We start from the raw sequence: 20,654 nt of genomic DNA, 5'->3' as shown, positions 1-20,654 counted from the left end.
TTGATTTAAATTGAAGTTTATTTAAAAGGTCTACAATGACAAATAATGTTAGTTCTGTATTGCACATAAATTCTTCCTCTTTCTTCTTTCTTCCTCCAAATGTATTTACTCTTTTCACAATAACATATGCAGAGATCAGATGTTTACAATTCCCAAATGAGATCTCCACAGTAGCAGAATTAAGAATTATTAGTTTCTTTCTTCCTTTCTTTTTCAGTTTTTTCTTCTTTTTTTTCTACAATTTTTTTTTTTCTTACATGCAGATGTGATACAACCTACTATTACTACTACTACTAGAGAGACTGGTCTTCAATGGGACCTCCACTGCCCTTCTTATGCAGTCTATTAATTTAGGAGGGTTTTCCACACTTCTTTTCCGTATAGGTTGTGCTGAGCCCCCACTTTGACTGAGCCAACACTTCCAAATCCAGCATTCTCTTTTTCCTTCTTGCATTGAAGACAAAAACTTATATGCTGCCCCCGCTCTTCGAGACAAGGAACAACTTCAACTTCAATTATTAACACGGTAAAGTTTTTTCTTTTTTGGGGTTATTCAGTCGTTTGGTTTGTAGAGTTTGTTCTTCCAACAAGGCGTTGAAGACGTCGGAGACGGACCATGAGTTGCGAGAACGAAGGCCGTAGATTTGGCTCTCTGCAAACGGAGCAAATCTGGGTTAGCCAAGCTCAGTTATGGTATAAGTCAAGCTGTTCAGGTTCAATTTCTAAGAAACTTGGCTCTCTACACACTCCCTATTTTTGCCTAAAGAGTGTAGAACTTACCTTTGCCAACAATCACGTATTATCTCAGCAACCACTGGATCCATGTCCTCTGGAATTTCAAGACGCCTATTTTGGAATCCAACCGCTCCTACAACCTGCATTGGATTCAATCCTTTCCATGGGACGCAGCAAGTAGCCAGTTCCCATAAGATGACACCAAAACTGTACACATCACACCTGCAAGCAAGCAACAAGCAAAGCTTATTGTAATGGTAACCTCCAGAACGAAAATTCCCAAAATGCATCCACCTTCCGGCAACTTACTTCTCATTAGCTGGTTCATTCCTTAAAACTTCCGGTGCCATCCACTCGGGCTGCACTCCAATAGTACGCAATGAGTGCATAAAACAAAAGGGTGATTAATTTTCTATTCTTGTAACAAATCTTTTTTATGAGATATTGATCATATGATAGGGTATTCAACTTTGTTTTCAAGATTCATATTGAACAAATATTACCGTCCCAGCAGTAGACTTCGAAGACAGAAAAGTATGGTGCTTTGTACGTGACAACCCAAAGTCACAAACCTGCACCACAATATAAACAAGATGTTTGAGAAAGAATAATCAATTTTTCTCCCACCAATAGAGATATCAATATCAATCTATCTATATTGAAAGAGGAAAAAATATAAATGACTAAAAAAAGCATTATCAGGGAAGAACTTAAAACGCAAGTGGTGGTTTTGAGTTGACCTTCACATTCCAATTCTTATCAACAAGGAGATTTGGAGACTTCAGGTCTCGATGCACAACAGTAGGATGGCTAGTATGCAGGTAATTCATTCCTTTGGCCTGCATAAATTCAGGAAGCACTGATTAAGAAATCAAAAAGAAACCGGAAAGGAAAAACTACAAAGAAATATTAAAAAAATCTGTTTTACCACATCAAAAGCCATTCGCATTCGCCTCTTTTCATCAAGTTGAGAATTGGGACGATGCAGCAGTCTATATAAACTCCCCCTGTGTATCAAGTGAATGATTAAGGAACAAAACAAGAGAATAAGATTAAACAGATAACTAATGACTCAATGTCAAGGAAACAGGGTTGTGGATGTCTAGTTGGTTGGATGATGTTCCTGCCCCCGTAAAGGAATTTTTTGCTTGATAGACCTATTTTTGCCTAGTTACAGGCTTTCCTAGTTATCTTGGACTGCATGCATACACATCAGTTTTTTTTTCCTTCTACTTTATTACTTTGTATGATTTAAATTACATACGGTCATTCAATTTCAGAAATATAACAAATCTGATAAAGGACAAGTAATAAGGAAATCAACCTGGGAAGATATTCTGTCAGGATAGAGAAATGGGGAGGGCGAGTAACTGCCCCCATGAAAAGGACAACATTGGGATGTCTAAGTCTTAACATAATTTCTACCTGCATGAACAAACACCAAAAATCAACTATAATTAATACAAAACCAATGAATTTGAATTTTATGCTTATATATAATCAACAAATATGATATACAAACTCAAGTCTTGATGCTTACTTCACATTTAAACTGAACTAAAGCATCACCAGAAAAATCTTGATCCAAAAATTTTTTCACAGCTACTTCCTGTCATGCAAAAAGTCAACACAGACCGATAAACAATTTGTAATGATAGCAGTCAGAATTACCATGACAAGCCTCATGCCATCATCAAAAACCAACATATGCCAATAAAAAACAGCATATCAAATATTGATGTTAATGAAAGTATCATCGTTGAAAGTACAGAAACTATCAACAAAATATTGATGTTGAGAGACTTTGAGTGAAATATGATTAAAAAAATTGGGAAATGTTTTATCTACTATCAGTGCTTGTCAAGGAGAGAAATTTCGAGGATATCATCGAAATTCCAAACCATGTGAACAACTGGCACTTCTACTTCAACAAGAAAACCAATAAGAAAAATGCAACCAATATGCTGATATCAATTTTAAAGTATCTCTCTATTTTGTTAGAAAAGAGAGTTTAAAAGCATTTATCAAATTGTTGCAAATATTAGCATTTCTTTAAATCAACGGATCAACAAAATATTATATGCTAAGTAATTTTGTATGTATAGCCAAGGAAAAGGAATATGAGGAATGACTATTAGTGTTGGAAAGAACACTTACAGTGCCATTCCAATCTGCATGATATACCTCGCCATATGAACCTACCAGAGAGGAAATATTGTGAGCCTGTTTCTAAAACATATACCAAATTTAAGCAACAGATGGGTGCTTACCAATGCCAATGCGCTCACCAATCTGAAGATCCTCCCATAAAATTTCCCACTCTGCAACTTCTCCCAGTGCTGGGTACCTCTCATAGTGACTATCGCAACTAGTACACAGGCCACTATTGGCTGTTTCCATTGGTTTAGATAAGGAAAGTTCATGGCTTTTATCCTCATGAAAAGCTTCTGAATTCATTCCTGGGGGACTAACAAGAACAGGATCTGAACTTTTAGCACCAATCTGGGTTGTTTCACTAGTTCCACCAGAAACAATTACAAATCCCTCATCAACAGTATCAGAGGGAAGAGATAAAATGTTTGTCTCCAATTCATTTCGTTGCTCTGCTAAGTCCACAGCAGATTGTTTTAGAAAGTTATCAAAATTGTCATAGCTCACTGCAGCAGCAGCTTGAGTGGATTGCTCGTTGCCTGATAATAACTGAACCAGATAATTATGAATCCCATCATCTACAAGTTTCCCATTTGCATGGATTTGATCAAGCAATTTAGCTTCGTCCAGATATTGAGGATTCATATCTGAAAATAAATCTGGGGGAGGTGATGCACCACTCTCCAACAATACAGCATGTAGTTTCTGCGCAAATTCTGGGTTCTTTGCTGCACTGATGACATACTTTGACACATTTTTCACTTTCCTTTTTTGCGCAGATGTGGCTTTCTCAGATGTGCCTGATGAACTTTCACATGATTTACGAAGTGATCTAAGAGGAGTCCCAATCTCGCTTCTCAAACTCTCAGTTTGATTTTCTTCAACAACGCTTCTATCATTTTTTGTTTGAACACCTACATATGATGCTTCTTCTGACTGTGAGCTGCCAACTCTAGAAAGTCTGTCAAGATCGGGTGGAACTGCCAACGTTCCAGTTCCTTCAGCTTGCAACAAACACATATCTTTGGGCAATTCAGTGGCATCTTGAAAGCTCCTTATGGCAAAGAAAGAATTTGGTAGCTGGCTACTGGGCACCTCGGCAGGAATAAGCGTTCCAGGAGCACCCATCAGATCAATAATATATTCACTGCACAGAGAAACAACCCCATTAATCATCGGTACTAGTTCCAGGACATCTTCCGGCTTGCACCAATTCACCATAGATGGAAAATGTGCACAGAATTTTAGGAGCAAAGCAGAAAACAAATATCATGAACCTTTAATTCTAATATCCTTACTTAAACATGATAGAAAGTTAAAACAGCTTAAATTTAGAGAGGCATCTGAAACCAAAGGACCTGCAGAGAATATATGAAAATCACATATATGTATAGATTTAATTTTCAAATTTCATTCAAATATCAAAGCACTTCACATAGAAAGCAACCAAAAATATTCTAATTTTGTATCAGCCTCTTGACATAAGTACATTTTGAATAACAAAAAAACATCTCATATGAACTTTGGACACAGGGTGTTCTTTAAGCATCTGGATTTGAAATTTTCGGGATAAGAGCTGCACTCAATAAAAAATTGTGGCTACAAATTGAGCTTACAGCCCCCATCTATGGTGCTCCCCTTACCTATGGCACCCCCACCACATCTGATAATCCAAACCCTCATAAACTACCCTACAAACTTGACCATCACTATCTGCAATCCCATTTGACACAGCATGACATTATATTAAAGTAACAATTCAGCGACAAGCTTAAGGCACAAAAAAGTTACTACATCACAAGATTTACTGGATTGAAGTTATCAGAAAATTATGCATAAACATAGAAATTTAGAATTGGTGGCCATTACCTTCCACTATCAATTTTAATCAAGTTTACAGCTCCATCATCAGTACCAGTGTAGTAGCTACCTTTGACCAGCATACATGGAAGATTTATCCTATCAGCCAGTACCTAGAACCAAAGGTATGAAACAATTAACAACAGAAAAGCAATTGAAAGGGCAAAAGAATGAGAGTCGCATTTTGAGAAAAGCAATGAAGATGTTAGTAAGTTACATGGTGCACAATGTTTTGTCTATGATTCAGTTTGACAAATAAGGTAGTAAAAAAAACTGTCACAACCTTAAAGAGCAGCGCCCTGTGGCGTGAAAGTCCAACATCAATAAGTCCAAGTGGAAGAATGATAGTCTTCATCGAACTCCGTAACTCGTACCTCCTCACTTTCCACCTTCTCAAAATTTCATCAGCATCCCCAACTGGACCACCCATTCTATCAACAACAATATCAGCAATTTTCTGAATTAATCCACTTAAAAGGACACCATGTTGAGAAATCCGTGACTCTAGAGATACAGCGTATGCTGTTTTCTCCAGTTGTTGCAGTTCAGGATCCACCAACCGGTTAACTAATATGACATCATAATCAACATTATCTGAAACAGACACAGCTTGAAGATCCACCAACAATGGCATCTTCCCTTGTCTAAGAGAATTTGAGGTCATTCCATACACGTCATAAAATCCATCGACCACTTTTTCATTGTAATCTACAACATTCTGGCTCTGCATGTTATAAAAATTAGTTAAGAAGCTAATTTCATCGAAATTGACAATATTAAAGAACTATACCGCATCAAATTCAAACTTAAGATGCAAAGAAGAAAAATAAAACCAAAGGAACTTGATTCAGATAAGGTTGGAAAGTAATTGTAATTGCAAAATGAAACCAATAATTATCCTTGAACCAATGCACTACTCTTACGGCTCACAAATTTTTTGGTACCGAACTAACAAGAAGCACCCGCCTAACATAACTGGCACAATGATTCAACATGAAATTGTTAAGAAAATGGCACCGTAAGCAATACAAAGCAATCCATAATTCAGCTATCAAACCTTTTAAAGATAACCCTCACACCATTATCATCGCCCTATGGTTAGAAAATGATCCAAGAAACGAAATGCAAATTACCATTCCATACAAACACAACGAACAATATTCAAAGTTTGCAGAAAACCTAATCCACTCCAATTGGCTCAGATTAAGTCGTAAATGCGGGAAAATGATTAACCCTAGAAATATTTCTATTAGAAAAACGTACCCAATAGCGAAGTGAGAGAACCTCGAAGGGGGCTTGAGTGTCGGTGACGGTAGCCGGGCAGCCGAGGCTAATCCGCTTGGCGGCGTCGATCTGAGCCGAATCGGGGTCGTCGCGCGAATCGGGATCCGAAGCGCTGATCGCTAAGGCCAACTGGACCTGAAACTCCTCCTCCAAGAAATTGTAATCCACGCCCCCACCGCTACCACCGTCCCCAGCCGTCCGATCACTCACCGATTCAACGGCCGTGATTCTCCCCATTGTAGCCGAACCCGTGGACGACGCCGGCGAAGAAGCGGTAGGGTTGAGATTCGTGCTCGGACTCGTCTCGGGTCGGGTCTCGGCCAGTCTTTGGTGCTCATTGAGTCCTCCACCGATGTGAAGCTTTCTTAGTAAGTGCTTCATCTTCGACATCGATCATCAATGGAAATTATGAAATCCTTCTGTCTCTCTCTTCTTCTCTCTGTCTACTGGATTAAACTACGCCCACTAGAAAACAAAGCAGATTCGCTTAACCTGCGCACCCTTCTTCGTCAAGCTACCACCACTTAGAGAGAGACTTCGATTAACCGCTCACCCTTTCTCTCATTCCCTCCAACACGCTTAATAAAAACCCATAAAACCAATAAACAATTTCTACAATTTGTTTATATTTCCTCACCCCCAAGTCAAGTGAAGGACTCCCACTACTGTGTTCGTACGCTCATCCACACATCTTTACTATGGACTTCACCCAATCTTGACCGTTGAGTATGTATGATGCATTTTCCAGATGGAAATGTTAGATATCCAACAGTTGGGATTGTGATGATGATGGTGGTGTTATGGGTCTCTATGACCAAAATGGCATTGCCTTATATAAATGGGCTTCACTCCATCCCATTTCCAAAGATCAACTAGTGATTAGGATGATGAAGAGATAAGCATTTACGTTTGTATTGATTCTGTATTTATTATCCATATATCGTGATACTGAGAGTTCGACAACTGTAACACAATTCTATTAAGAATACAACAAATGTAACTCGTATACGCATCCAGCATTGTTTGTTGAAGTTGAGGTGTGAAAAATATAAAGAGAAGTGCGATGAGACTCATCGCTATCATTTTCCTATGTTGATTATGTATTTATGATCTAAATATTGCGCCGTTAAGAGAGTTTGACAGCCGTAACACAATTGTAGGTGTGAAAAAGATGAAGAGTAGTGTGGTGAGACTCATTGCTATTCTTTTCCTATGTTGATTATGTATTTATTATATAGATATTGTGATGTTCGGAGAGTTCGACAACTTTAACACAATCATATTGAGAATACGACAATTGTAACTCATAGATGAGTTTTGTAGTGTATGTTGAGGTTGAGGTGTGAAAAAGATAAAAAGAAGTGTGGTGGGATTCACCAGTATCATTTTATGTTGTGTTGATTCCACATTTATGATATAGACATTGCACGATTGTATAATCTATGCGAATTTATAGACGTTTATTATCGTTGAGGAATTAAATATATAAAGAGCTATTTGGTGGTATCCTTCACGTTTATCAAGAATGTGTTGATATAATAGCCTTACCCCATTTCTCTGAGTAGTGGCTGCACCGACTACCCTGTTCTAGAAATTTTCAAACTTATCATAAATCTTATCATTTTTCGTTATTTTTATTTATATTTAATTTCTCGTATAAAAATGAAAACAAAGATGTTACTAAACAGACAAAAAGATTGCGTGAGAGATTTATACCGAAACATGTGTTGATATCATGATCAGAGATGTTTCTAACTTTCTACGGTTGGAAAGAGACAATGCGATGATCAAAAGCAAATGATTTGAAATTCATACACAACACGGTGGATGGAGCAATGGAGGGTGCAGCATAACGTTGGTACGTTCGTTGTATGGGATCCACGTTGAACACAGCAATGTGCAAAATGAGGTACCAATAGATAGATAAAGAAAGAACGTAAACCAACATAAATATAAACAACAATTAGAAAGTTAATTATGCAAATTATACATCTTGCTTCGTTTTTATGGTAATTAATTATGACTATAAGAAAGAGCGAGGGGCTGAAAAAACAAATTTGACTTCAGCATTCATCTCTTTTTTTCTTTTTCTTTTTTCCCTTTGTTTTTAAAAAAATATCGCACGCAACCTCAGCGTAGTGCCTAGTGGGAATAGTATTTTATTTATCCATTGTCATTTCTTATTTTATTATTTTAAATAATTTTGTAGGACCCTCGAGGTGGGGCCCACTCTATCTTTAAAGTCGCACGGATTTGTTTAGAGCTTTTAAAGGACTGGTTTTTTGTTTGTTTTTGGGTATGGGTCTGTTTGGACACCAATCGGCGATCACCATACGCCAACGCCCGTGTTGAAAGCCGGGAGCCTATTCCAAAGTTATGGTCTATAATCAATATTATCTTCATTTTTCGTTTTGTTTCCGAATAAGACATCTAAGAATACTGCCTTCTAAAAAAAGGAAAAGAAAATGTAAAGCACCCTAATAAGGAAAGAAATCGAACCTAAGAAAATATAGGAGATTTACTATTATATCAAAGATAAAGGTCTAAATTATATTAAAAAAAACTCGATATGAAATGAACTTTAGAAACACATTCAAAACTCATTTACAACATAATAAAGAGGTTTTTAAATTATTATAAATTACAAAACCGTAATTAATTTCTTAAAACAAGCCAAACTCTAAAACCTTATAAAAAGAACTCAAAATAGGTATAGAAATTAAATGGTGTATAGTTTATCTATATCATTAGTGCTATAAATAAGTATATGACTAAATATCTCCACACACACACAAAAAAAACAAAAAAAAAAAAAAAAAACTATTTTAAAATATAAAAATTATTATTTTGTAGAAAGTTTATTTAACAGCAATCTTACTTATTTTAAGCCTTCTCGTGTTATCTAATCATGGAGTCATCATTGAGGACATTAGGGCGATGAGTAAAAGTTTGACAGAGACTACTTTTGTGTTCATATGTCGACATGCTAATGAGGTCATGCATAGGCTTTGCTTATTAGTAGTGATAGGTTTGAATGGTTGAGGAGCCCTTGACCTTTTTTTAAGGACTCTTTGATTATTGATGGTTGTAATCGGGGGTCATGCCTTATGTTCACCCGTGTTTCTTTTGATGATTAATAAAGTTTTCCTCATATTCTTGGAGTTTTTTTTACACCGTGTTTTAATAAATAAATAATTAAAAATTAAAAATATTAATTAAACTAGTTAGTTAGGGAGTTCGTTTAGTTGCATCCAAGTTCAGATGTAGATAAGGGGATAAAGGAACAATACTTTCTTTCCTTAAAATGTAAATGTGGCATATTGGCATTGCCTGTCACATCAAAGTATAACACAACTGTCAATGAATTGGATTAGCCCCATGTTAATAGAAGATAAACTTTGACTGCGTCGTATTTATCCATCCACGAATCTCCACAATAACAGACAAAAAGAGATGCATCTATTTCTTATTATTTATTTTTCCCAATTATGTTTAAATCTTAGGCAGCGGGAAAAAACAAAAGGTAAAACATGAAAATGTATCATCCCAGCTAAGACCCTAATGAAGGAAAAATAGATAAAACAAGAAGCAATAATAATTACAACATCTGAGTTGCAATCAGCAACAAGTTGTTATTAGAAAATCTAATCGTCATCATCATAAATAGGAAAAGAATGTCACCAGAGATATAAGGGGCTGTATGAAGATGGATAATTATATACAACGTGGAGGAGAAGCAGAAGAAGAAGAAGAAGAAGAAGAAGAAATGATGACTTCAGATATATCCATGACCAGACTTTGTGTTGAGTTCAAAGGCACAGAGCTGAAGACTAAGCAGTGGCTGCCGCTTGTTCCTCCACCGCCTGTGACGCTGGTTGAAGGGTGCAGATGAGGTTGCGGTCACCATACACATTGTCAACACGTCCTGATGCAACAGTCAACAAAACTTAGTTGTCAGTAAAAGCAATCAGAACAACACCAAAATGCACGCTATTCAAAGTTCTTTTTGGGGGTGTAAATAGCATACCTGTAGTAGGCCAGAACTTGGCTGAACGGAGCCACAAAGCGGGGAAGGCTGCGTATTCCCGGGAATATGGCTTAGTCCATGTATCTCCCATAAGCAGAGATGGTGGGTGAGGAGCTCCCTGCAGAAAGGTTCATAACTTGTTTTATATAAGTATTGAACAATTTAACTTGCATTTGCTTTCACCTTCAGAAGAAATGAGTGTTTTTACCTTGAGGACATTGTTGTGGAGATCAGCTTTTCCTTTCTCAATCTCAGCAATCTCTTCTCTAATGGAAATAAGAGCATCGCAAAACCTGTCTAACTCAGCCTGCAAGAAACATTGAGTTTACTTAACCCAAAGAAAAACAGTACCCAAAAATAGAAAAAATATAAAATCTTTCTGTGGGGGTGTACCTTGCTTTCACTTTCTGTTGGTTCGATCATGAGAGTACCAGGAACTGGCCATGACATTGTTGGTCCATGGAATCCGTAGTCCATAAGACGCTTAGCGATATCTTCAGGCTCTATCCCAGCAGTATGCTACAAGTAAAAGAAAAAAAAACCAGAGTTCAATTAGACAGAGAATGTAAGAAACAAGCGGCTAAATCGAAGCACGTGTTAAGAACATACCTTAAAGCCTCTCAAGTCAACAATGAATTCGTGGGCAACAGTTCCATTGACACCACGGAATAGAATGGGGTAATAATCCTGTAAGAAATTAACATAGACAACATGAGAAAACAGAGCAAATATAACCTCATAAGCTCAAACTGTAAAGCAAAAACAACAGTGAAGGAAGAAGTAGGAACCTCCAAGCGTTTGGCCATGTAGTTTGCGTTTAGAATTGCTATCTTTGATGCATCGGTGAGCCCCTTGGACCCCATCATGGCTATGTAAGTATAAGATATGGGCAAAATAAGTGCAGAACCCCAAGGTGCTGCAGAGATGGTACCAAGTGGCTGAGACTTGTCTGGAGCAGGAAAGCCACCGGTAGGTACCTTCAATACGATGTCAAAAAGCTTAGAAATCCAGCATGTAATAAATCACAAGAAGTTGGAAAGATATGAACAGATACTGCCTCCATTTACACATCTCAAGTTCAAAAAAAACATGAACAAAGCAATAATTTGCAGAATCACATGAAACCTTCAAAAGAGTAAATTACCACAGGATGAGACGGCAAGAATGGCGCCAAGTGTTTCTTCACACCAATAGGACCCATGCCAGGACCACCACCTCCATGTGGAATGCAAAATGTTTTGTGGAGATTGAGATGGCAAACATCAGCTCCAATCCAACCTGGGCTTGTCAGACCAACCTGCAAGGATGAAAAGCTTCGTCAGATTGAACATGAAAAATTGAGCCTGAATTACAACTATCTACAAAAATAAACATAATATATGTACAGGCAACATTAAGATGTTCAATAAATTACTAGTTAAAAACCAATCACAATGGAATGCCCATGCAGAAATGTAGATGAATTTGAAATTTTAACACCAAAATACTCAGCCAACAACCTGCAGCCCAGAAACTATTTGAATTTCAATTTCAAGCACAAAACTATAAAGCATGGAGCTAAAAAGGGGAGTAATGTAGTAGAACACAGACCTGTGCATTCATGTTAGCCCCATCCATGTATACTTGACCTCCATTATCATGGATTATCTTACATATCTCATCGATACCTTCTTCATACACTCCATGAGTTGACGGATATGTCACCTATAATTCGAAATATGATCAAATGTCTGTCAAAATTGCACAAGTTCTCCATCTTTGATCATTTCAAATAATTTAAACCTCTTATAACATAGGATGCTTACCATAAGAGCTGATAAGTTATCCTTGTTTGCTTCAGCAGCCTTCCTCAGCTCTTCAATGTTGATGTTTCCCTTTGCATCAGTTCCAACAGAGACAATTTTCATTCCACACATTGCAGCACTAGCAGGATTGGTACCGTGTGCTGAAACAGGTATAATGCACACATTGCGGTGGTGATCCCCTCTTGCCTGCAGTGGGTATTCGGTGAACAGTTCAGCATGATTCGTAACAAGAATAAACCTTTAGGTCATAACCTCGAAGACCTTAAGTTAAAGTTTTCTTTTAAGCTCTACAGAAAAGTGCTTGTTATGAAATATTAGAAAGAGGGAAACGAGAAAAGCTCAGGGTCCCCATACAAAATGATATGCCCGAATAACCATCAGCCCAGCATACTCTCCAGCAGCTCCAGCATTAGGTTGCAACGAAAAAGAGTCAAACCCAGTGAGGGTACACAATAGGTCACCCAAATCTTGGAACATTTCCTGGATTTTATTATTTGACAACAAACACTATCAAGTTACTAGTTGTATGAAGGAAAGCAACATATAAAAAGAAATTCAGGAAAAAAAAAACATTTGCAACTGTGTTAAATTTGTTTGTAAGTAAACATTTGTAACTACCTGATAACCCGCAGCCTGTTCTGCAGGGGCGAAAGGGTGAATGTCAGTAAAACTAGGCCATGTCACTGGCATCATTTCAGTTGTTGCGTTCAATTTCATTGTGCAAGATCCCAATGGAATCATACTGTGGCATAGCGAAAGATCCTTTGATTGCAACCTATGAATGTATCTAAGCAACTCATGCTCCGTATGATACCTAATAGAGAGCAAATGAAAGTCAGTCTAGTTTCCAAATAGCAGACTGTGAGAGTTCAAATCATCAGGAAAGAGATATACGAGTTGAAGATTGGATGGGTAAGATATGGGCTCTCCCTAGTTAGCCCAGAAGGAATTGCAGGCTGAACTTCTGGTGCAAGAGATGCAGCAGTGAAAGGAACCTGAAAATCAAACAAAATTCTCACTTAGATGGATGCAACTTATAAACAATTTCAACTATCACCTTTATGATAAAGACATGAAAATACTCACAGGCTTGCCCAAAGCAAAAACTTTGAAAAGCTTATCAACATCCTCCAAGGTAGTTGTTTCATCGAACGAAGCAGTAATCTGCAAGGAGTTAACCTTCAGTAATCTGATAAAGTAGAGCAATATACTCCCTCCTCTCTCCCTAGAGAGCTTTTAGTTGAATAATTGACGCAGGAGATACAAACAAACTTACAGTGTTCGTGTCTACTACTCGCAAATTTATTCCATGCTTGATTGCAGCATCAGCAATGGCATGTGCATCAGAAGTCTTAACCTTCACAGTGTCAAAGAAGGGAAGGCCCTGAACTTCCACTGTCCCAAGTTTCTTCAATCCAACTGCAAATGCCCCAGCAAGACCATGAACCCTTTGGGATATGGTTTTAAGGCCTTCAGGTCCATGATAAACAGCATACATGGCAGCCATGTTTGCAAGTAGTGCCTACACAAAGACAATATCCAATCAAACAAAGCCAAGTAAATCAAATTGAAATACATGAGGGGGCCTGCTCGGTAATTCCTTGTTTTTGGGTTATCCAAGCTAAGGAAATCATGTCAATAATTCTATCCTTACATATTTTAAAAAAAAAAAAAAAAACCTAAATCAGTCAGCCCTAAAAAGTAAATCATAAAAGAAATCAAATGAAGAATAGTATCGAACCTGAGCAGTGCAAATGTTGCTGGTAGCCTTGTCCCTCCTGATATGTTGCTCCCTTGTCTGCATCGCCATACGCAGCGCAGGCTTCCCTGAAGAATCAACACTAACACCAATAATCCTTCCCGGCATCATCCTCTTGTACTCTTGGGAGGTGGCCAGGAATGCTGCATGAGGACCTCCATAACCCATTGGAACACCAAACCTCTGTGCAGAGCCAACAACAATATCTGCCCCAAATTCACCAGGAGGCTTCAACAGTGTCAATGCTAAGAGATCAGTTGCCATCACAACCTTAACCCCATTAGCATGAGCATTCTTAATAAACTCCCCATAATCCAAAACCTCACCCTCAGTCCCCGGATACTGAACAAGAACACCACAAACATCACCCGATTTGTAATCAATATCCTTAAGATCCGCAGTCACAACTTTAAGATCAAAACCATCTGCTCTTGTCTTACAAATATCAATGGTCTGGGGGTGGCAGTTGTTAGCAATAACAAAGGTCTTCTTCTTCCCTTTTTGAATGTTGTTACACATCGCCATTGCCTCGGCAGCGGCGGTTCCTTCATCAAGCAATGAAGCATTTGACATGGGTAGGCCAGTGAGGTCAGTGATCAGGGTCTGGAAATTGAGCAAAGACTCAAGCCTCCCTTGGGAAATCTCAGCCTGGTAAGGAGTGTACTGGGTATACCAAGCTGGGTTTTCCATTATGTTCCTCAAAATCACAGGAGGGACATAAGTGTTATAATACCCCATCCCAATAAAAGACTTGAAAATCTTATTCTTGGAAGCCAAATACTGCATATGCTCAAGCATTTGGCTTTCAGTTAACCCTTCGTCAAACTTGGTAAACTTCATCGATTCGAGTCGAATCGATTTGGGCACGGTGGCATCGATAAGTGAATCAAGACTACCAAACCCGCATAACTCAGCCATTTTGGTTTGTTCATCTGGGGTGGCTGAGTTATGGCGGCGAGGAAAAGTGTCACTGTTTTTCAATGCATCAACAGAAATCGACCTTGTTTGTGTCCCAGTGCCATAACCAACATTATGTGACACATTTTTGCCTGCTAATGAATCTGATCTGCTACTTGTGCGCATGAAAGAGCATGGAGACAATGAAGAAACGTACCTTGAAGGCGTGTACAAGACGGGGGATGTTGAAGAGCTCAACACAGTCTCATTCTGGCGAAACTGCTTGGCCTCTGAAACCAAGCGCTTCACGAAGGCCTGGTTAGCCAGCCGCCTTGCACGTTCCATGAGAGCAAAAGACTGTTTTTGCAACAAAAACACAGAAAGCAAAAACAGAGGAAAAGCAAATTGGGTTGTTGAAAAAACTTGGAAACAAATATATGAATTTGTTTTGATAAGTGATATAACACAAAGAGGTTTTGTCTATATATAAATATATGAGTATAATAATTTTAATAATTTATATAAAAATTTAGAAAATATGATGGGAGTTCAGGATCTGGTAGTGGTGGTGGGTGGTGGGTGACTGCGCACCTATTGAGAAAAAGACAGGTTTTGTTTGTAGGGTATCAAAACCCACAAAAATTTACAAATTTTTTGTTGAGAAATCATGAATGTATGGAAGGTATTGAAGCAAAGAAGATTGAGTTTCAATGGATCTGAATGGTTTCCAAATTTTATTCAGCCGGAGAAAAAACATGTACCAAAGAGTTTTTGAATATCTGTTAAATCTGGAGTGAAAATCTGAGAATCTCTTGTGTAGTTAGTTGGCAGATTCTCTATCACAGTATGCTTATCTCCATGTCTCACCTCAAAGACAATAAGAACAAAAAAGAAAAATTAGTCTAGGGTTAGGTTATGACTTATGAAGCAATGCAATTCACTCACTAAATCAGATCTAAATCTTAAATATCAGTTTCCACCAGATAACACATAGAATTATCGCATTTGCCGTAATGGAAATTTGGGTGGATAGTCTTCCAACCAATTCTAATTTTGTGATTTGCTGGATTTCCTTTTGGCGGGGCCCTCTGTATCTGGTGGAGTTGGGGGTTGGTGTGGTAATTTTGGGAAAAGCAGGGGATCATCCTTGAGAGGAGAAAATATGTCTTGTGGCTGACAAAAAGACATTGTACGTTTCAGCTGTAGTCGGTCAGATGATGTTCTTGTGGTGGTAGATGCTGCTAATGTTTTTCCACTGTTTTTAGTCTGAAAAAATCATGGCCATAGGATTGTCAAGTTATGAGGGGTGATTACAGAATGGACGGTTGTGATCTGACCACTCCTTTTTGCTATTGTTAGGAAATGCTGATTTGATGATGTATTCAGGAGACTAGGACTTGGTCTGCCTTTTTACTCCTTGGAAGAGGGAAGTGGGAATCTACTATGAAAGGCACTGTGTTTTGACAGTAGATTAAATGGCATGCGTGGAATTCCATTCTTTTATAGGAATGAGATCATTTCATCCTAATTTTGACCCAAAGAAAAAAAGGAAAACTTTTCATTTGCATTTGAATGTGATAACTCAAAGACTGGCCCTATAAATATGTGCCAAAATTAGGTTATTTGGACTGACAAATGTGATTCTAACACATGCTTTCAACGAATTTTCTCATTTACGGTAGAAGCAATAAAAAGAGGAAACAAATACAAATATTAAGAAATAAATAAAACAACTAGTGATTTCATATACGAACTTTCATAACACCGTAGTAGTGTGTGTGTGTGTGTGTGAGAAACCCACATCTCTATAGTTTAGATTTTCGCTTGTACTATAAATAAAAAACCAGCTACTGTATTTGTCAAAATGGGAATTTTATTTTTCGAATATGGTAAAAACATTATACCAATTTAAATCTAATTAAAAATTAAAATGTCAATATTTATGACAGTCAAAGTAAGTTATACAGCTATTCAAAATGTAATCCATTGGATCTAAAAGAATAATTTAGGAATTTTTTTAAATCTTTTTTTGTTTTGTGATCATAATTATATATGAATTTAATATGAAGGTTACAAGAAGGACATTCAAGATATAATTATCAAATATCTGCAAAGAAAGATATGGAAGGAGGTCTGAAAGTTTCATAACTGGGAGAGGCTACAATGAGGAGTTTAAAGTGAGAAGGCTATTTGAGGAGGCCAATCGCACCATTAACAAATGTAAATAAATCATGAAAAGCAAACATTTTAAATATTTTGATGGTATAATTGGCCTCCTCAAATAGCTTCCTCACTGTATAATCCTCAATCATGGGCTCAAAACTGACCAGAGCTCTCATAACCTGTCATTCATGGGCCCAAGTTATCTCAATCAAATTATGTGTAACAATAAATAAAAATATAATAAAAAACAGTTACAGTTTCTGCAAATCAAGTAACCCTTTGGATTTTATTAATTCAAGCTAAACTAGCAACCAAAACCACATCAAAAATGGAAAATGAAAAAATAAAAAGAAATCCTCCTAATTAAAAAGACGAGGTAAAAACAAAAATGGTGTAATGGAAATAATTATGACAAAGCTCGAGATCAAGAGTGATTATTGATTAGGCCACAAGAGAGTTCCATTAGGAGCATTGCAGCTTCAGCAACATCCTGAGGAAACACTCGTTGAAAATCCAAAGCCTTGAAACAAATCTTCTTCTTGTTATTGTGAGATATTGATGCATTGTCGGTGATGACGAGCTTGCTGATCTTGTTCTTATGGCTGCCCCGCGATTTCTTCTCCTTGGCCACCTTACCCTTTGGAGATGAAGTGTCGGCGCTGCCAACAGCAAACCGGTTTGCAGCCGCAGCCGCAGCCTCTGCCATGGCTCGTCTCGCTTTCCTCTGCCGAATGCCACATGCATTGCACAGTGACTGCACCAAACACATAAATACACAAATTAAAACCTTAAATTTAAGAACATTGTTTTTAGCTTATAAACATACGCTTATATTGTTCAATTTGGATCATGTTATTAATTATTGTGTAAATGTGTGGTTCATATTCACGGTAAATATATGTAGATATTTACCTTGGGACCGAGAGGGCCGCTCCTCCAAAGTGGGGTTGAGTTGGTGTGACAATCAGAACAAACCCTAACAGTCGCAGTGTTGTTGCTATTACTGGAAAAGCTGGTTTCGCTAATTTCTCGAGGCTGAGCATGAATTTGGAATTTATGCTCAGAAATCTCAGCTGGTATATGATCAGTGGTACCAGGTGGGAGATCAGGGTTGTTGCTGGTCATCTTTTGCATCAACCTCATCTTGGAGGACATCCACTTCACTGACTTTGGCCTTGTGATATAATTACTACTTCTACCTTCCTCTTCTCCTCCTCCTTCTCCTCCAATATTGGTCTCTCTTTCATGATCACCACATCTGGACAATCTGTGGTCCTTGTTGCTTATGGCGTCCACCACATGAGCTTGAACTAAAGAAGATGATGGGGATGCTTGATCGTAACTTGTTCCACAATCCCAAATGTTCTTATCCTGAGATCAGACAGTTTGAAATTAGATATAATCAAGTGAAAATCAAGGGTTTTCAATAAAGATCAAATCTTAGTTATAAAACGTAGCTATATATGGAGTATGAATTAGTAAGAAAACCCATCAAATCAATTAATTATGAGAACATCAGGTCACAAAGTATCAGGAAATTATACAAGTTTCATTATATATGGACATGTCAAAGAGAGAAGAATCACTTAAGGGAGGATCAAGAGCCATAACAAATAAAATTTCAATAAAAAAATAAACGAGGAAGATATATAATTTGATTTATGTACGTTGGTTTCTTAATTACCTTGTGATGATATAGTTGTGATTGATGATGAGCAAGAGAAGTAAAAGTAGTCCCAGGTGTTTGATCTTGCAAGGAGTCGAAGAAAGTAGGAAATGGGAAAGAAGTACATGAAGCAGCTTCATCATAGGGTGGTGATATAAAGAGCTTTAGGCGTTGATCTTCTGCTTGCTCCACCATGGAGAAAGGAGAGGATGCTGGGTTCAGATACACTGGTGTCATCATGGAGAGAGAGAGAGAGAGAGAGATCACAGATAGAGAGATCACAGAGAGATCTAGAGAGACAGATAGGTTAAATGGGTGCTGTTGTGTCCAGCAAAGGAGGAGAGAGAGATAGGGTAAGGCTGATCAAAAGGGCCTGATACTCAGAGGACTCTTATAAGAGAGAAAAGGGCAAGAAGAAAAAAGAAGAGAGCCCTAAAATAAAAGCCATTCACGTGACCTTATGTCCAGATAGCAGCTATCATAACAAGAGCTGCTACAAAATGACAAATTTAAACGAGGCGTTGAAAGCTACTACTCACAATTCTACTCACACGACAGTATACACGTATGACACCCCCCCTATTATTATTTTTATATTAGTTAATTCAAAAACTTTATCAAATACATACAATATATCATTTAAAATACATATAATTTGTTTTGTGCTATGTTGCACCGATACGGATACTGGTACGGCGATACGATATGATATGATACGCCGATACGGCAAATCTCCAAAAAATAGGATACGGGTACGGCACCAATACGGCGATTAAAATAATATATATATATTTAAAAATAATATAACTAGAAAATTTGAAAATTGATATTTCACCAATAATAATTTCAAAACATTAACAAAACACATAACTTCATTCAAATCTCCATAAACTAAGCAAAAATTAACCAAAACACACAAAATACAAGTATCCATAAACAAACCAAAACACACTCTGTTCTGTTGAAATGAAACCCCAAAAACCTAGCCTCTCGACAGACAGCAATCTGAAATTATAGTTTGTGTTTTTACATTTTAACTCCAAATGTTTAGAAACTTTCAAAATCACCCCCAAAGTCTGCAAATATTTTCGTTTTTACCCCCAGACGTATCGATGCCGTATCGGGACCGTATCGAGAAGTCAACATGCCATATAAGTCAACGATACGCCACGTGGCGTATCGGATACGTATTGTAGCCGTATCAGTGCCGTATCGTATCGGAGCCGTATCCGATACGAGCATACCCCTTCAAACTGACGTATCGGTGCATCTGAGGTTTTGTGTGAGTGCGTGTGGGGTGTGGTGCATTTTAGGGTTTAAGGGTTTACATATATGCACACTCATCACTGGCCTTTTGGGTTTGATGAGTTGAGAGTATAAATTTTCACATCGATTCTGAATGTGAAATTTACATCGCATAACAAAAATATAGAATTTTAGAAGTTGTTCCTTTTTTTTTTGTTCTGCTGCCAAATTGATAATGATTATATGGAGAGACCAAGATTTTTATATACTATTCTACAATAGGTGTCGGATTTATATATGTCTCAACATTTCCAAATCGAGCGGTACGATTTTAAAAGAAAAATTGATGAGAAAAATGAAATCTAGAAAACAGTGCAGATATATGTATGAAGAGATGGGTATGGAATGGAATTTGGATAGCCTAAGCAGATAGAGGGCGTCTCCCATCCTTAATGTTGCCAAAAAGTCATCAAATGCTGGTACAGGCTTGAGACAGTGACGACCTCTTAGTCCCCCACACCTTTTGCCACCAGCCTTCGATTTTCTCTCATATTTTCATCTTTATTTTTTTTTTAACCATGCCTTCCCCTTCAGATAATTAAAGATGAATTTTCCCATCTACGTACTTTTTATCCTTTCATATATTTGTTTACATGCAAGTCTCTTCATTTTGCTTATCTTTCTGGCTTTTTCTAATTTCCTAACCTAGAATGCCCAAAGAGAGTGGCCAAAATATCATGACCTGTATGCTCTGCTTCAGTTAATGATGAAGGCTAGTTTTTTATACTCATTCTTGCAGTCTCACAGGATTTTTCCATTAATGTTCTTGTCTGCTTCTTATTTTCAGACAAAAATCTTTGCTATCTTGACCACTTGATGTTACTTATTTATCAATTTCTTTTTTACAGTTTAAAAATATATTCCAGGAAGAGAAACCCTCTTTTCTGTTTTTGCTTACACATGAACCAGTAAATTTTGTTCACCAATACTAGCAAGCAGTAAAAAAAACTCCACACCCACACACAGGGACAAAAACAGAAACTACCCCCCAAGCCAAGCTAG

At 37.6% G+C, this 20,654-nt stretch overlaps 3 protein-coding genes across 3 annotated transcripts; all 3 read right to left on the bottom strand.

The window, feature by feature from the left end:
• Positions 1–36: 36 nt before the first annotated feature.
• On the bottom strand, positions 37–6,730 carry LOC117623378 (serine/threonine-protein kinase EDR1). The gene is made up of 13 exons (XM_034354332.1): positions 6,010–6,730; positions 5,030–5,470; positions 4,756–4,859; positions 3,006–4,033; positions 2,893–2,933; positions 2,276–2,344; positions 2,060–2,160; positions 1,664–1,742; positions 1,476–1,574; positions 1,239–1,307; positions 1,045–1,094; positions 781–957; positions 37–652 (listed from the first exon to the last, which is right to left on the bottom strand). Exons 1-13 carry the CDS (start codon positions 6,418–6,420, stop codon positions 550–552), a joined length of 2,772 nt encoding a protein of 923 aa, XP_034210223.1. The 5' UTR covers positions 6,421–6,730; the 3' UTR covers positions 37–549.
• A 2,844-nt stretch (positions 6,731–9,574) lies between these two features.
• Positions 9,575–15,435, bottom strand: LOC117623292 (glycine dehydrogenase (decarboxylating), mitochondrial). Its single transcript, XM_034354210.1, has 15 exons — positions 13,604–15,435; positions 13,139–13,384; positions 12,949–13,026; positions 12,757–12,857; positions 12,481–12,676; positions 12,217–12,342; positions 11,863–12,048; positions 11,648–11,761; positions 11,202–11,354; positions 10,846–11,034; positions 10,667–10,744; positions 10,451–10,576; positions 10,266–10,364; positions 10,058–10,175; positions 9,575–9,955 (listed from the first exon to the last, which is right to left on the bottom strand). Exons 1-15 carry the CDS (start codon positions 14,861–14,863, stop codon positions 9,861–9,863), a joined length of 3,165 nt encoding a protein of 1,054 aa, XP_034210101.1. The 5' UTR covers positions 14,864–15,435; the 3' UTR covers positions 9,575–9,860.
• Positions 15,436–17,043: 1,608 nt separating this feature from the next.
• LOC117615672 (GATA transcription factor 21-like) lies at positions 17,044–18,630 on the bottom strand. The gene is made up of 3 exons (XM_034344798.1): positions 18,366–18,630; positions 17,594–18,052; positions 17,044–17,435 (listed from the first exon to the last, which is right to left on the bottom strand). Exons 1-3 carry the CDS (start codon positions 18,585–18,587, stop codon positions 17,106–17,108), a joined length of 1,011 nt encoding a protein of 336 aa, XP_034200689.1. The 5' UTR covers positions 18,588–18,630; the 3' UTR covers positions 17,044–17,105.
• Positions 18,631–20,654: the final 2,024 nt, after the last annotated feature.

This window comes from Prunus dulcis, chromosome 1 (genome assembly GCF_902201215.1).
Source record: "Prunus dulcis chromosome 1, ALMONDv2, whole genome shotgun sequence".
Lineage (NCBI taxonomy): Eukaryota > Viridiplantae > Streptophyta > Magnoliopsida > Rosales > Rosaceae > Prunus > Prunus dulcis.
This window is presented reverse-complemented; position numbering and strand designations above follow the sequence as displayed.

Excerpts from the sequence above, each read along its gene's own strand:
- LOC117623378 (XM_034354332.1), bottom strand. The coding sequence starts at position 6,420 with ATGTCGAAGATGAAGCACTTACTAAGAAAGCTTCACATCGGTGGAGGA. Across the intron at positions 4,034-4,755 it reads ATTAAAATTGATAGTGGAAG|TGAATATATTATTGATCTGA; the intron begins GTAATGGCCACC and ends TTCTCTGTGCAG. Across the intron at positions 2,934-3,005 it reads TGGTGAGCGCATTGGCATTG|GTTCATATGGCGAGGTATAT; the intron begins GTAAGCACCCAT and ends CCTCTCTGGTAG.
- LOC117623292 (XM_034354210.1), bottom strand. The coding sequence starts at position 14,863 with ATGGAACGTGCAAGGCGGCTGGCTAACCAGGCCTTCGTGAAGCGCTTG. Across the intron at positions 11,355-11,647 it reads GGGCTAACATGAATGCACAG|GTTGGTCTGACAAGCCCAGG; the intron begins GTCTGTGTTCTA and ends TCATCCTTGCAG. Across the intron at positions 10,745-10,845 it reads ACATGGCCAAACGCTTGGAG|GATTATTACCCCATTCTATT; the intron begins GTTCCTACTTCT and ends AATTTCTTACAG.
- LOC117615672 (XM_034344798.1), bottom strand. The coding sequence starts at position 18,587 with ATGATGACACCAGTGTATCTGAACCCAGCATCCTCTCCTTTCTCCATG. Across the intron at positions 18,053-18,365 it reads CACAACTATATCATCACAAG|GATAAGAACATTTGGGATTG; the intron begins GTAATTAAGAAA and ends GTCTGATCTCAG. Across the intron at positions 17,436-17,593 it reads GCGGCCCTCTCGGTCCCAAG|TCACTGTGCAATGCATGTGG; the intron begins GTAAATATCTAC and ends TGTTTGGTGCAG.